Below are 16,768 nucleotides of genomic sequence, written 5' to 3'. Positions count from 1 at the left end.
CTGAAGTCAAGAAGACACTTCAGTCTTCTTTTTAAATAGGTACAGTATATAAACACACACATGCACACTCCAGCACACCCAAGCATTCATATAAACATTCGCACACTGAGAGTTACACTCAGGTTAAAGGATAATTATGAATCTAATAACTACTCATTTCTTTATGACCTTAATAGGTACAGAGCTTCACAAAAAGCATAATTATCGCTAAGTCCAACTAAAGGCCATGTCTGTTACTCAGTGGAAACATCAGTACGGTCATAGCGTGACTGCTTCCTGTGCAGCTTGGACTGGAGCGATTTACACTGATGAGCTGATGACAGGAATTCAAAACAGAAGTGAAAAAGTTTCAGGCAGATTCCAGCAAATAATTCGCCACAAACAGGCGTCTTAACTCTTTATCTTTTAGGAGTAACCCTAGCGGTTGAAGAAGTCAGACAACTTGTGTTTGTCACAACATAGAAATAATCAACCAAAGCTTTGTGACGTTAAATCTTATACCATTGGAAAGCCTGCTCATGAAAGAGTGCTGAACATAACCACATTGGCTGACTTGTGACAAATACTGGTTGAAGTGTGCGACCAAGGCTGTGTATGGTTCTTCCATTTCTATTTAAAACACATAAATACATTGAGAAACGATTCTAATGTTTGTCAAATCGCATCTTTATTTATCTATAGCGTGTTAAAACTCGTCATTAATGGTACAGGGAGGTCACCTTTATGAGGGACACACTTAAAGTTGCTCTTTTTAAAGAACTGTCAGAGAAATTGGTAAACTGGGTGTCAGATTTTGAGTTCCTATTACACTGAAAAACAGCATCCCCCCCCCCAGTAACTGATATGTTTCTGTCACTGGCCAGTTAACGACTGCTTATTGTGAAAACACGCAAACATACATATGATATACTCTGTGGGTTTGTGAAGGAGATTGCCTTTCTGTGACTGAGTGAGTCTCTTGGCTGAGCTGCGTTGAGGTCCGATTACTAGCCAGTCGTAAACTGACACGTTTCCCTCCTCTGCTCCGCGCAGAATTAAAAGCGGATGGCCTGCAAGGCTATTAACACGCAGCTTCACACACAGACACGGAGCAGCCTGCCTTCTTCTGGAGTCACTAAGTGCAGAATAGCTTTAGTACAATCAGGCAATTAGACTACCACTATGCTACTTCACTTTTTGAAGCAACTTTGCTCCATGCTCTCATTCGCTCTCCTGTATTTTTTGCCCTCCCTTGCTACTCCAAACAGTCCCGGTGGTAAAGCCGCAGCTGAACAGACCTACCTTCTCCTTTGCTGCTCACACACACTGCCTAAAAGCTCTGGATACCTGGGGAATTCTTCCCCTTTTTCCTCAGTGACCTCTCCCAGCGCAGTTATAGACGAGACTGTAACGCACACACCTCACAGCTTCTTTCTCGCTCCTTAATGACTTCATCCCTCTCGCTCCCCATCGACCTCACCTCCATCTCTCCTGATATACTTGTCATCATTATAGTGTGCTTGCCTGCATAAAAGCTTTTCAGAGTTGTGGTCCTGCTTCACTTATGGGATGGAGGAGTTGGGAAGCTACCCTGCAGTGACCCTGGAAGAGCAGCTTGGAAGGGAGAGTCAGGAAAACGAGAGGGACAAACCACAGCATGTAGCTCAACCTCGGTCACATGTGAGACCAAACTCAAACTTTAACAACAGGACGGCACATGTTACCATGAGACAGTCTTGTAATGTTACGTTTTCCGGAGTTTACAGCAAAACTATAATCTTGAGATCAAATAAGCTATACAAGCAATCATTCACCCCCACCAGACTTCAAAAAGGGACACTATCATTATCAGTGTTGACTTTAAAGTTTAAAGTGACTTTAAAATTGCAGTTTTCAGTCTTAAAATTTGCTTGAAGTTTAAATATGTGGAAAATTTGATCCACCCTAGTAAGCGCCTTGCAGCTCTGATGCATCTTTTAATTCTTCTGGATGGTTAAAGTGAAGCTGATGTTTAATCGTTTTATTCAGGGGGTACAAATGAGGATCATTTTGATGGTACTTTGATATTTTTCCTAACCACGTTCCCCTTAGTGCCTGACTCTTACTTCAAAAATTAAAGGTGAGATTACTTTCTAAGGCTCTGCAATAGCGTCTTATCCAACCTATTTTCTGAGATTCCCCCCCTATTATCGTCAGGTCCACTGCAACATAGAGCTGGGCGATATGAGATTTTTTCATATCACGATATGTTTTTTTCATTTCAGGCGATAACGATATCTATCACGATATAAGCCAAATAACTATATTTGTAAGATTTAAATGTGCCGTTGCTCACAAGTAAAATGTGAAATAATCAGCAGCTTGTTTTTATTTAAATATTGATTTCCCATAATAAGTTCAACAGGGTAGATGTACTTAAGGAACATGAGACTTTTTCAGATAAATAAAGGCAAATATTGCAAACTACACAAAAGGCAGCCGCTAAAGCGCTTAAGTTTCAAAATAGGACAAACGAAACAGACTAAATTGTCAATTCCACTTAGAAACAAAATATTAATTCTAAAAATAAATCTTAGTTTGTTTTACAGAAGAACAGACAAAACTGACTAACTTTTGTCAATATCAAATAAACTGAGAACTAAAAGGAAATTCTCAATCTCTCCTTGTTGTATAGCTTAGCTTTTCAAACAGTTTTAACAGTTACTTTAGTCTGACAAAAGCCGAATGACGAATTAGCGCTTCCAGTCAGAGACTGAGGCTACGTCCACACGTACACGGGTATTTTTGAAAACGGAGATTTTCCGTTTTCGTTTTAAAAAATAATCCCGTCCACACATAAAGGCAGAAATGAAGGAAAACGCTGCTATGAACATGCCAAAGCAGCAGGTGGCGCTAGATTCCTAACCGTGCCTAAATGTTGGCCAATCAGAAGTCTAGAAGCCTCGGTGGGAAAAAGTAAACAAAGCTGGGGCATAGAAGCAGAACCGAGTCGTATGTGTGGAGGGACAGTAACTGTGTGTATATGTAAGCATTTAAACACTGCAGAGAGTACAATTAACAGTAACAGTATTGTAGAAATTCATTTCACCGAAACAATAACGTGGCGCACAGTGTGACGCATGCACCAGTTTATTGTATTTCCAGACTTGCTTTCGGCACAATTTACAGTGCACGCTACTCTGTTTTTGTCAGACTTGAAATAGCCGAAATACCTTCACACTACGGAACTTCTATGGCTCTTCCGTTCGACAATCTCTCCGGCATTGGAACCATCATCTGTTTTCTCTTCGGTCACGCTCGGTTGATTTTTCTAGTCGGCGCACTCATTTCCTCCATTACGCGCTGGCTGCGTCCCAAACAAACACACGTGCGGCTTGGCACTTGTGCTGTACGTAACAAGTCACGCGACGTGACGCTGCGGCTGTGATTGGTTCGGCTCTGCGCTACTTAATTTGGATTGGCTGACCTTTTTTTTTTTTTTTTTTTTTTTTTTGAGGACAAGAGCGGCGAGGTCTATCGCGATAGCTTAATTTCTCTATCGAGTAAAAGTTATATCGCGATACATATCGTTATCGTTCTATCGCCCAGCTCTACTGCAACAGGAAAAATACAGTAAGGAAAATATGTGGTAAAAGCAAGAATGTTACCATTTAATGCATTGCTTTCTTATATCAGTCTGAGGACGTCACTGTTCAATTGCACTCTTATTTTTTAAGCCATCCTGTGCCATTTATGCGATTTAAACTTTATTAGTTTTTCCAATTGACTTTATGTGTTTGTCTTTAATATTGTTTGTTTGTTTACAAATTTCTCCTTTTACTGATCCATTTCTTAGCATATACATGTGTTTATCGTGTTTTCTGGGTTTGTATTAGACTTGTTTTTAACCTGTGATCCCTGTTCTGTGTATTTTTGTATACTTGCATTGTTAATCCATCTGCCAGAGCTGAAAAGCACTTTGGGTCAAATCCTGTTGTTTTTAAAGGCGCTATATAGATAAAGGTGATTTGAGTCATCTGCATTTGTGTGGGGATTCATCAGTGCGCACAGACTAGTGATAACATTTGGGAGCAACTTATGCTGCTGTGCAGACAAAATGTTTCAGAGAAGGCCTATTTTAGACTTTATTTGTCTCTTGATTTGATGTTTTACTTAACAGGGAAGCAGTGTAAAGGTGAAACCAGTGTCCCATTGATTAAATTTTGTGTTAATGCTACAGTTTGTTTGTTTTTTAATTTAGTTTTTTTTTAAGGATTTGCAAGATCCCTGGATCAAACCAAGGAGGAGACACAGCCTCCCAGGTCCTTCCATGCAGAGCTACCTGGTGTGGTGTCCAATTGCGAATAAGGGACCATTATTGTCCCAAGAGATGCACTGAACTTGGGCAAACAATTATTTTGTACATTGCAGGCCTTCGATTCTTCATTTCTGTCTCTCTTATTTTGCACCATGCTCTCCATCCATCTCCTGTCTCTCACCCATCTAGCTGCTACATATTTATATCCCCAATGCAAAGTCATTGAGCTGTAATATACGAACTGTTGAATAAGTGAAAGAGTAGGAGGCAAATTTCAGACCACAAGACTCAGTGGTGGAAAGCGGGCAAGCTTTTCCTGACATCAACGCAAGGTTGGATAAATAAGTGAACGAATGTGGCAGGAGAACCTCTCCAACAACACTGGGGTCTGACAACTGGATGAAAGCAACTGGGAGTTGTGATGGACTAAATTCACTACAAGGTCCCTTGTTGATATTTTCTCCCCTCTTTTGGCAGATTTTAATTACTTTGATATCATAATTTAAAATGTAAAAGCACAGAGCAGTCAAATGGAGAAGCGCTCACTGGGACAGAAACACCCCATATGATTTAAAATTTATCCAAAGTGGTCACAAAAAAAAAAAAAAAAAATGAAGAACATCACTTAGTATGTGCATTTTGCTCCAATTCCAAGCTGAATAAACAAAACTCAGCAGGGCTTAAATGGTACCTTAACTTGGCCATAAGAAATAGTTAAGTTTTCATTTTCACAGCAGATTCTTTCATTTCTATTTTTGCACATTTTTTTGAAGTAACGTGAGAAAAGTAATGTATCGATGTATGAAAGGTAGCTAATTTCCCTCTAATATTAATTATGAGTATTCTAGCTCATCTCAGCCACAGAAGGCTACAACCAAGCCAGAGGAGATAAATAATCCAAATCTAACATACCTTTGGACAACACTTGGCTAAAAGTATACTTCTGACACTTCAAACCAAAATGTCTTGGCTTTTAGCCTATGAGCTAACAAACACACACACACACACACACACTTACAGCCAGCATGAATTTGGCGTCCTCCACTTTGTCCATATCCAGCAGCTGGAGGAAGAGGTCTGAAGCTGGTCTGTAGCAGGCAAAGTGGTTGGCTAGCCGCTCGGCCATAGCGCTCACTACAGAACGACATGTTGTGTTGGTAAAGGATTATTGAGCAACACTCAGTTTAAATCAGTTACTTTGATTGTGGCCTTATATTTCTGCTTATGTCTTACACTTGTCCATGGCATGGTCATTCCCAGCTTCCAGAACCTTTCTAAAGACGAAGGACATGCTGGGGTTTGTGCTGTCTGGACTGGTGTAGATTCCCTCCAGCAACTCTACTGCAGACGACACATCATCACTGCAGAGGGAGACAGATACAAATTTTCTGTTATATTCACACACCTGCCATTTTATAAGGTATATCTTTCTAAACGTTCATTAATGCTAATATGTAATCGTCCTATGGCATGGCATTAACACAGTGCATTAAGGCATATAGGCATGGATGAGATGACCTGCTAAGTTCATTCTGGTTTATTGAAACTGGACAACGTGAAGACTGGGAAAAAAAACTAAACTAAAAAACAAACAAAACAAAAAGTTGATGACAGGGTCAAAGTTTGGCTTAAACAACATGGAAAGGATTGATCCATCCTGCCTTGTATCAGCAGTTCAGGCTGCTGCTGGTGGTGTAATGGTGTGGGACTTTCAGGCTTGTTAGTGCTCTAGTCTTCCATTTATAAGTCGCCAGTGAGAGCGGATATATGGTTTATTATTGTGATGAGCTTAAGACTAAAAATATAGAGTTGGAAATTCGCGTAAAACTCGAAAGTAATGCAACACTTTAAACCTCACAATGTGATTTAAGTTGTCCAAGTTCATTAGAGAGAAAGCAGGTTCCTTGTTTAAAAGTTGGACTTGTTACACACCCAACCACCACCAAACCTCCACACCTGATTTGTCCTCAAAAAAGATCAGGTTTCATTCTGAATTCGCACTAACTTATTATGGGTAAACTGCAACATGCATAAACCTCCAATACAGCTGTTTTTAAAGAGACCAAGAATGGGATAAAGTGGCCGATAAAACGACAACAAAACCAAAACAAACAAAAACTCCAAAATGCCATTTTTGGACTTTAAATATATCTAAAATGTAATATTAAAATTATATTAGTTTCACTTTTTGTCCCTTACAGCCTCCCTCTGAGTGCACACTCTTTCTCCCGCCTATTCTGTGAAATGTTTTTCTGCTGAGGTTGCCACAACCACACAAAGCCTGCATACCACAGCATTACAAACCTAAAACAACTCAAACTGGCAACCCAGCTACACTACTAACACTTTATGCTCCCTGCTCACCCCCTGCCGTCACCAGTCGTGATGAATATTTAACTTCCAGGGTGTGTGTGTGTGTGTGTGTGTGTATATATATATATATAAAAAAGTGTGAGTGTCTGGAGGTGGGGGAACATATCTACGCTGATTGTTGCGACTGGGACCGTCTGAATAATTCAGCAAAGGGCCCCTCTAAATGTGGTGCCCCGCTTTCCGGGACCGCTTGCTTTTCCGCCGCTGCTCTTAACCAGTCAGCTTGACTCAGATACAAAGGGGAAGCATGTGTCAGGGAGGCTCAGAGCGCAGCTCCCAGAGGTCAGAGTTCAAGCTGACAGATCCGCGCTACGATGGCCAATCAGGCGTGAGACCGCCTTGCTGTTCTTCACTTCTCGCTGTCCCTCTGAGATGGCGCGGGGATGCCTCTGTTCGAGCTGGCGCACGGCTCTAATGCACAAGTGGCACAATGAAACTTTGATGCACAATGCATTTTATTATTTTGCTCTGCAGTTTGAGAAGAGACAAAGGAGGAACGGAGGACGGCTCTTTTCATGACATTAAAAGGAACCCATGAATAATCCTATTATGCCCGTGTTTCCCATTTGTACTTAACGCCCTGGCAGCCCTGTAAGCTTTTACTTTAACAGTGTGTCAGCCTGGATCTTGCCACACTCTCCTGTGGGGTAGTGCATTAAACTGTTTATATCCAACAGTGCTTACGAAATGGCATAAAAGACTCACTCGACTGCGTTGAAACATTTTGCTCATGCAACCTATCTTCAGTCATCTTTTTCCTGCTAAATGTCCAAACATTTCACTACACGTTGGTGGTGATGGATGAACAGATATTGGGGAATGTCTGAAAAGCTGTACATGCTGTGAACCTAACAGGTCCACTGACAAATCTCCACATATAAACTTACTTTTTGATGTGTGCCAGGGCAGTGTTGTTGACAAACACCATGCTGGACAAGTTGGGGCTTGTACCAAGGCTCTTTATTAGTGATTCCACATCCTGGATCCCCTCCACGTTGCCGTGACTACCCAGAGCCTGAACCAGCCTGGTGATGGCAAGATGCGAGGGCACATGGTCCAACTGAAGCATAGACTTCAGTCTCTCAAGAGCCTCTGTGGAGGAGTGCAACAAGTGACTGTGTGTACAAAAAACAATGTGTATGTTTGTGTTAAGCATGCATGTCCATTTCTTACCTTTGACCTGGCCTTTCTTGCTTTGTGTGATGATGAGTAAACTGCTGGCAATATCAGTCAGCTTGAAACCTGGCACCCGAGTTTCAGCACTAGGGGAGACAAATAATTCCTTGGTTATCTGTGGTGTACTACAGTAATACACAAGAAAAAGACAAACTAGAGAATACGCTAGGAGTGTACCAATACATCAGCCAAAGGGATTGATGATGTTTGTTTGTCTCACATCAATTGTGAGCTACTAAATGTTAAAATAATTTCCAATTTTATATTAGTTACACAAGATGGATAAATACGAGAGTTTTGGAGAGTGAAAGGAAGAGTTTACAGATGATAGAGCGACCTGCTGTTATGTATGGCTTGGTGAGGCCAAGCTGAAAGTGGCAGGGTTGAAGATGCTCGTATTTTCAATGCGAGTGACCAGAAAGGATGGGATTAGAAATTAGTATATCAGAGGGACAGCTCAGGTTGAGCAGTTTGGAGACAAAGTTTGAGAAACAAGACTGAGATGGGAGGAAAAGAAGAGGACCACAGAGAAGATTCATGGATGTAGTGAAGGAGGAGATGCAGAGGGGTTGGTTTGACAGAAGGGGATGCTTGGCAGCAGGCAGGTTATCCGCTGTGGTTACGCTTAAAGGGAGCCGCTAAAAGAAGACGACAATGAAGAAGAGAATTAAGATTTCATGTTCTTGCACAAAGTTGGAAAGTAATAAACAAAAACAGACAAAGCTATCCATTTCAGACAAAGCTGCCTCTGAGATTTTGGCAATTTACAAATATTGTTTTGCCCATTGTAAGAAAAATGTTCTACTAACATTTTATTTATACCTTTTTTGCTAAACAAAATTCAATTTGTCACATATGTAGTTGAGTAAATTATGTAAAAATAAGATAAATGTGCAAATCATCGCCACAGTGTTTCTGTTTGGGTTTATTTTTAAAGATATTTGACTCTCATAATGCCTCTATTAATATTTCCATTTCTTGATATCAGAAATACATAATATACATGACAGATTTGTTCCATATCTGAACGATGCTATGGGCAAGTCCATTATTTCCAACTTTAAAGCCGATACTGTATCTCTAAAAACACATCTTTATAATCTGCGATAGCCGTGCGACGGTGTCGTCCCCGCCATTATCAGGCATCGCATTTTGAAAAGCGTTAGACTCCATAGAGAGAGAGGGGATAAACGCATGAGCTGAAAGATATATGACAGACAAGACAATAGGAACAAATCTGATTGAAAACAAGTCTGAGCTTCTCTGTGACCTGAAAATAATGCAGACATCAAGCGGTTGATTGATGTTGTCATATACGTGATGTTCCTTCCTCTGGGAGCTGCTCCCTCTCATCAAATCCTCCTCCTTTCACTCCGCATGTCCATCTAACTTGCTGTCCTCTCCAGCCCTCCTCTTTTTCATTTCTTTGCCACTAAAACCTCAATCAAGCTTGCCTCCTGCCTTTCCCCCCCCTTTTTATTATTATACCCCTGCAACCAGATTAATCTGCCCGCTCAATTGAGCATCAGGCTGGCAATCCTTATCACTGTGGCGACACCAGGCCGGGCAGCATCCGGCGGCCGCTGTGACAGGGTCACGCCGGAGATTGGAGGAGTAACAGGGTCGGCGACAGATTGCTGCGGAGACTGAGCAGCGGGTCAGAATTATTCTTATCAGGTGGAAGAAAATCTCCAGAAGCTGTCTCCCAACACACACTCTCACCTTCTCCTTCTAGGGATATTGTGCGTCACCCACTTCTTCTTCTCTCATCATCACTCTCTCCCAATCCCTTAATCTCACCATAAGTACCCCGCTGCTCAATTCTGTACAGATTACCCAAAAACAAACACACCCACACACACTGAGAATTAATGCCTATAGCGTCTTCATTATCCCCGTACGTGATTAAATCTAGCCCTCCTCCCCTTGTTCACTCCTCTTTTCCCATTTAGCCCCTTTTATCTCCATCCTTTCCTTTCCATTTCCATTTCTCCCCGACTTTCCTCTCAGCTCATTTCACTTCTCATTAAGAGCGCAGATAAACTAAGCTTTTATCCAGGCAGGGATGCCATAAACCAATTCAAACAGAGACTGGAGATGGGTTATCGCTTGTATTGCCTTGTGCTTGTTGAAACACGGCTCTAAAATTGATATGATTATTTCTCATAATATAAGAGAGTGAACCATGTAGGGAGCTGGAAACAGGGAAGAGACTGATAGTGTAATAGATGTTTTTACATGTTTTTTCTTTCAGCACAAATTAGTAACTGCAGCTCTTCAGTCAGTGTGTGTCATTATGTTATTATCGTAACTCTTTGCTTCTGTGTTTCTCCTCTGCAGAAAGAAAGTGATATAAAGAAAGGGACAAAAGGAGACAGAAAAAAGGGAAAGTTGGAGATTACCTATAAAAGACAAAACAGAGAAGAAGATCAGCCCTGTGCTAAGCTCGCATCTTTAATACCTCTGTCTGTCCATCCATTCGTCTCCAGGCCTAAGCCCTGATATGGCCCACGAACGAAACAACAACACATGATACATTACTAATTGGAAGAAGACCGATGTCCCTGCACAAAGTCACCCGCTTTCCAGAGAACCAAAATTAATCTATATATCCAAGCGTGTGTGTGTCTCTCAGGGCTTAGTAAGAACCATTGTCCATATCCAGCAGAACTGAATGTGTTAGCACACAATCAGTTTGTAATCCTCATGTCTACTGAGGAGCTGCAGATTTAGCCTGAGGCGACCTGCTACCACCAGCTGAGGAGTGACCGGAAAAGTAGCAGAGCATTAAACTACATGTTGAATTGTAAGTTTAATACAAACTGCTATGCTTTCTGTCTGCTTTAGGGGCTGGATATTTCACTTATGTTACCTCTTCTAAAATATGAACAACTATGGAAAGGGATCCCTTTTGTTTTGCTGCTGTTGATTTTCAAGGAAAAACTAAACACAATTAGTTGGTTATCATACTTAGATATCGGGAAAAAAATCTGATTGCCCTTCTAAAACAAAAGCTAAAACCCACTCCTTGTAAATCAAAGCAGATGTATGGAGAGAACTGCATTATGTCACGCCAAACTGCTAAACCTGACAGCATTGGAAAACCCTCCTACTGCATGTTTTAGGGTGTGATCCATTATAAAACTGACAATCCATCATACAAATTCACTTCAAAGCTGACTGTGAGCTGGATGGAGATGAATTCACCAGTGACATTCCTCCAGATGCGAATTTAAAATCTGCAATCCAGGCATTGTGTGAGATTACCAACACTTGCATTACACCTACAAATGAAAAGGGTTTTTTTGCATTGTGTGCAAGACTGTATGATTTTCATACTAGACATTAAGCCCCTAAACACAGCAGCATTTACAAGTCCGCATAGACTTCTGCACAACCTGAAGTCTTTTTAGCAACCAGGGATACGTACAAGACAATAAACTGAGACTATAAGCAGTAATATTTTAATGCTTTTTTCCAGATGATTTTGGCACAAATCAAGATATTAATGCACCTACATGTCCTTGACTGCCATGGCTTCATCCATAGATCCCTCAGCCAACAGAGCACGAATCAGGTGGTCGTAGGGGGAGGGGCCTAGTGCCACACCTTTTTTGTCAGCTTCCTTTAGCATCCCGAATGCTTCTGCAGGAAGAAAGCAAGAAAAAAGGGAGAGGGGAAAAGTGAGTGATAAGATTGGCTGAGATAACTGAAAAATAGAATTTAAGATTATCCTTGTATTGATGGATTGGAACAGCCTAATCTGAACACACAATAGTAAAACATGATGTTACCATTTCTCCTCAATATTTATAGGAAAACATGTATTTGCAGTATCTAAAGTAGTTGGAAAAATTATATATTTGTAATTACATACAAACATTGTTTAAAAGGTAATAATAATTTAAGGTGATGTTCTTCAACTGTGGTGAAGGCAGTATGACAAATAAATTCTGACATGTATCTTTCAAAAATCAACCACCTGGCCAGGTGTGTGATGTTTGGATACCTTGAACTTGTCCAAAAGTGTCTGTGACCGCCTTAAAACTTGAACAGTAATTAAACCTGACCCATTCCTCTGACAGCAGGCACTTTATTGCGCATCTGTTTTGAACAGTATTCACCCAAGACTGCTATATGAACTACTTCATTTCAAGTATAATTTGACATTTATTCTTTTCCCCCCCTCAATGAATCAGCAGGCTTGGCACTCAGTAGATTTCACCAATAGTACAATTAAAAAAAATGCTGGGTCAAGAGGAAAATGCCATGCCTACACAGCATGAATCAGCAGAAAGCAAAATGAAGAGGTGGGCAGGTAAAAACCCCACATGTCAGAAAGTTAGATGCTCAATTTTGGGGAGAAAAAACTTTCTTAGGAAAGAGAATCCCACGTAAGAGTGTAGCAGACTGTAATTTATCAAGATGCTAACTGGGGTTGAGCAAAGAAAAACATTTCGATGCTTTTGGAGATAATTTGTTTTGCAGGTGCAATACATACAGTGCCATGAAAAAATACTTACCCCTTCCCGATTTCTGATTTTTTTGCAGATTTCTTAATCGAAGATCAGTCAAAAATAACCAGAGCAAATACAAACTGTAGTTTTTAAATGATGATTTCATTTATTAAGAGGGAAAAAAGGTATCCAAGCCTACCTAGCCCTTTGAGAAAAACCAATCGCCCATTAACCTAATAACTGGTTCTGCTAACTATGGCAGAAACAACTGCAATCCAGCGTTTGCAATAACTGGCAATGAGTCTTTCACATGGTTTTGCAGAAATATTGCACAACTCTTTGAATATAAAACAGAAATTGCCTGATAAACAATTTCTATTCTCTTATATTCTCAAATTCTAGTTTTAAGAGACTGGAATTGGTCATTTTATACACCTCTGATGTTTTAAGTATGGCAAATGTAGTATGTCTCCCCTCTAAGTCTTACAGGAGAACAATAGCAGGACCTCCTGCTGCTTACCTTTGGCCTTGCCCTTCTTACAGAGGGCCAACAGACGGACCTGGTAATCACTAACACTTTCAGTTGCAGTGGGGGTTGTTGCGAACTTGACCTGCTGTGTGGTGGCAGCTTGCTGGTACCAGGTCTAGAAAAACAACACACAAACACACGTGTAAAACAATGCTTAAACTCAGTCTGATGCCCACAAAATGCAGCTACACCAAGTATTAAGGTCTGAAACATGTTCAGCTGTGTCCTGGGAAAGAGCTGGTGTGTTTATGTGCATATATGACAGTGCAATAATGCCTGACAGGCAGGGCAAGGTCCCATAATGCTCGATCACCCATGTAGCAGCAAGGGAAGGGGGTTAAGCTGTATCGGCTGGGGGCAAATTAGGTTTGGCACCCCAGGGGCAAAGGAAAAGTGTGCGTGCTAGAGAATGTGTGTGCTGGAGCGGGTGGTGTCAACTCAAGAGCCCCTGGGGTCACGAAGTTCATCGCTTCAGGCAACGGCAATCACTTTCTGTCTCATCATGCTTCAGGCTGCTTCAGGCGCGCACACCAAGCTCAGGAAAAATGCATAGTGAAGGAATGAAGCAAACAAGAGGAATTTAAGGCTTTAAGACTTCATCTCTTTACTAATTATTGTATTTAATTAGTAAAGAAATAAAATTTAATTCTCTCCATTTAATTTCGTTACAGCTGAACACTCATATCGAGCCAAGCATCAAGCGACAACCATATGGTAGCATTTAGTGTCTGGCTAAATTAGTCTGGCATTACAGATTTAGAGACAGATCGAGCTGTAATTCCTTTCACCAGCCAACCGGTCTGATTGACTACACTTCAGATCAGAGCTTCAATCCTGTTTCCTCTGCATGTAATGAACAGGGGCTTAAAGTGGAGCAGAGTAGGGGGGCTGCATGGAGAGCGGCTGATAAGAGTTTTCAGAGGTTGTTTGGGGGGCGTGGGGGGGTTGCTCCTACAATCAGAGTCTGAGGTCAACCTGCTCTTTGGTTAATCGATTCAGTCAGCAACAGTTTTATTCAGACAAAAAAAATAAACATGTAGTGTCATCTAAATTTTAAAAAAAAGCAGTAATTAGACCATTGTGATTTGAATGAGGGAGTGCAACTTTTAAAGCACTTTGCCACATCAGTACAGGACCAGTAATGTACCGAATATTAAATGTAATTATTGTGTTATTACCATGCAATTTTAGGTATAAACCATCAAAGAGGGCTGAGCAAGCCTTAGTATTGATTACTATAAAACAAACAAAACACTAACAAGGCACAAAATAAGAAATACAGGAAAAATAAAATCAACAGCACCGCCTGTTAAACAGTCACAAAAGTGTTAGAATTAAAAAATATTTTAAAGAGAGAATTATAAGAATAAATGAAATTGTCATTCTGATCTCAATCATCAGACTGTTCCTCCTGTTTGAACATCAAAACAGAGCTCAGTATCCAAAAGTCCCTGTTAGGCTATGAGCTCAATGCTTGACATTTTAGGTGAGCTACACTTAGTGTAGGCTAGAGAAGTGGAATTCTTTCTGACCAATAGGTAATATATAAAAGTTATTATCAAATGAACTTTGGAAGGTTCTGAGATAGCCAGGATTTGATGCCATTTAGAAAGGTCAATAGACTGTCAAGGCTACTGGTGTTGCACAGCAGAGAGAGGTTTAATACTGTGTTATGAGCAAAACTGAATGGGCAATATTAAGGCTATGAATGATCTGGCTGAGAGGAAGCATTATATTCAAACCATAAGTGGTCCTGGGACAAAGCCTTGGGGAACGCCTCAATGATTTGTTAATTATTGATTAAACAATGACTTAATATAATATCTCAAAATAGCAACAATCTCACATCATAAAAAATAGCTTTTTAGACAATAAAAATTCAAAAAAAGGGAAATATTACCTGACAGGTAATTACTTCAACTGATCAAATTGACTGCTGTGATTAAAGACTTAAGGACACAAACTATGAACAGGCCCACTATGTTGAGTCTTACCATTGGTGCTACAGGGCTGTATGTCATATTTAATATCAGGCACCTTCACAGCTCTTTCTTCTTGCCTTTGCTTTTAGGTTTGCCTTCCCTGCTCATGGCAATCATCTTTCTAATAACAGACCTGCCAACTGAGCATTATTGGGATCATCATTTTATTGCAAGGGACCTTACCTCAGGTACCTCGAAAGGGACCTCCTGGCCATTACTCTTCAGGATGTCTGCCAGTAAACGCAGAGTCCTCTCCCTGGGAATGACGTTCTCCTCCTGCATCTTCGTCCACATGGCTTCTGCCTTCTGCCAATTGTTGGTCTCCTCTGAAAGCAACCAGAATCAAAGCAGTGAGAATGAGAAAATGTTTATGATTTGTTATTGGAAGCCATGACACACAGACCTGTGAGCCTGTATAGTCAGCTCACTACCCAGCATGCTCAAGAGAGCAATTTCTGACAAAGCGCTCCATGCTGAGAGAAGGCAATCAAAGCACTAATCTGATCAACAGACTGACCCTCAACTATGCTGTAATTTATCAAACACACCAGCTAGTGGTGTGTGTGTGTGTGTGTGTGTGTGTGTGTGTGTGTGTGTGTGTGTGTGTGTGTAGGGAAGGGTAATGGGTCGACAATCAGCTTTAACACTCCAATCACAAGCGTTATCTGTTCTGCTCTCCAGTGTAGCAATCACACCATGTCTTCTGCTGACTTCTGACTGATCCCATTCTGCTGCACACTCAAGGTCTGGGAATGAGCTCAGGAGGCACACCCAGAGGTGAAAAGTCGCAACTGAAGATGAGGTCGGGGGGGGGGGGGGGGGGGGGGGCAGTTTGTAGGTCAAACCCACAAACAGAGAAACCAAATAAAAGAGCACACAGGCAAATGAAAGGAAAAGACTTACTGCAGAGTCGGAGGAGATAATTGTACATCTCATCTCTGTCGCACTCAAACAGCTTGGCTGTCATGTCCACCATCTGCTCCAAGGCCTCTAGCTGTACACACAGACAGAATATATACTTTAACTTTGTTTTTGTTTTTTTTCTTTTATATTCTTTCCTTCTTCTTCTTTGTGTGGCTTTGGTAATTTTAGGCCTGTGTGTGTGTGTTTGTGTTACCTACCTGGTTATTTAAAATGCATTTCTCTGCATACCACTGCACGCGTCCAGGCTTTGCCCTCAGCCCAGGGGTCTAGATAAAAGAAAACAGACAAAAGAAATCAGTTGATTAATTGATAAATAGCAGCTTCAGTAAATTGTTCCTCACAAGTCTCAGATGTCAAATAACTGGTCAGATGCTGCATAGCAACAAGATATACTTCAATTTTTTTATTTTTTTTTATTTTTTACTTGATCCCGGTTAATAACATCTTCCAACACCAGGCTTATATTTTATCAGTGTCACTATTATTATTACTACAATGTCTGTACTTCATGCCAATTGTGTTTGTTTCTTTACTTCTATTTATATTTGCTGCAATTTCTGCTGCCCTTGACTAGGTCTCCCTTAAAGGAATTTTTATCTCTCGAAACTAAAGGACAAATAAAAAAAACATTACTTCACTGTGCACAACATAGGGTGGAAATCAATATAATACAAAACCATTAAAGCATTATCCTTAACATAACACTGATCCACCCGTACCCCAGTATAAAGAGTCCTTAAATATTAGCATCTATTGGTGTAGACTAATAACGAGCTGATATACAACAGATTTTAAAAATTAAATGTGTCTGCTGGCAGGAGGCTTTGTGAAAGTGCAGTGGTTTTACAAGATCATCAATGATGTATCTTCAGTCACTCTATTTCTAAAGATAATGTGTTTGATAATTAGTTTGGCAGATTATCAATACATAAAAGCTAAAGGGCAATTTACTGATACAAAGAAAACAGAGCTGATATATAATATGTGTTCAGGAGTCGGACACATGCATTTAGCAAAGCTACATCTGAGGAAATCATTGAGTTTCACAGTG

The 16,768-nt window shown here is 40.6% G+C and overlaps 1 protein-coding gene across 1 annotated transcript in view; it reads right to left on the bottom strand.

The window, feature by feature from the left end:
* Positions 1–16,768, bottom strand: part of lrpprc (leucine-rich pentatricopeptide repeat containing) — a 59,667-nt gene that overhangs the window by 4,577 nt on the left and 38,322 nt on the right. Inside the window, exons 26-34 of the mRNA XM_085296403.1 lie at positions 15,915–15,983; positions 15,697–15,787; positions 14,977–15,119; positions 12,803–12,926; positions 11,344–11,470; positions 7,823–7,911; positions 7,537–7,741; positions 5,510–5,637; positions 5,295–5,410 (exon numbers count right to left, since the gene is read on the bottom strand). Coding sequence (XP_085152529.1) covers positions 5,295–5,410; positions 5,510–5,637; positions 7,537–7,741; positions 7,823–7,911; positions 11,344–11,470; positions 12,803–12,926; positions 14,977–15,119; positions 15,697–15,787; positions 15,915–15,983 — 1,092 coding nt within the window. The remainder of the gene's footprint in view (positions 1–5,294; positions 5,411–5,509; positions 5,638–7,536; positions 7,742–7,822; positions 7,912–11,343; positions 11,471–12,802; positions 12,927–14,976; positions 15,120–15,696; positions 15,788–15,914; positions 15,984–16,768) is intronic.

The sequence above is a fragment of the Mchenga conophoros genome, linkage group LG13 (genome assembly GCF_057382185.1).
Source record: "Mchenga conophoros isolate Kocher_MC1m ecotype Shallow Benthic linkage group LG13, M_conophoros_male_GT1.1, whole genome shotgun sequence".
Lineage (NCBI taxonomy): Eukaryota > Metazoa > Chordata > Actinopteri > Cichliformes > Cichlidae > Mchenga > Mchenga conophoros.
This window is presented reverse-complemented; position numbering and strand designations above follow the sequence as displayed.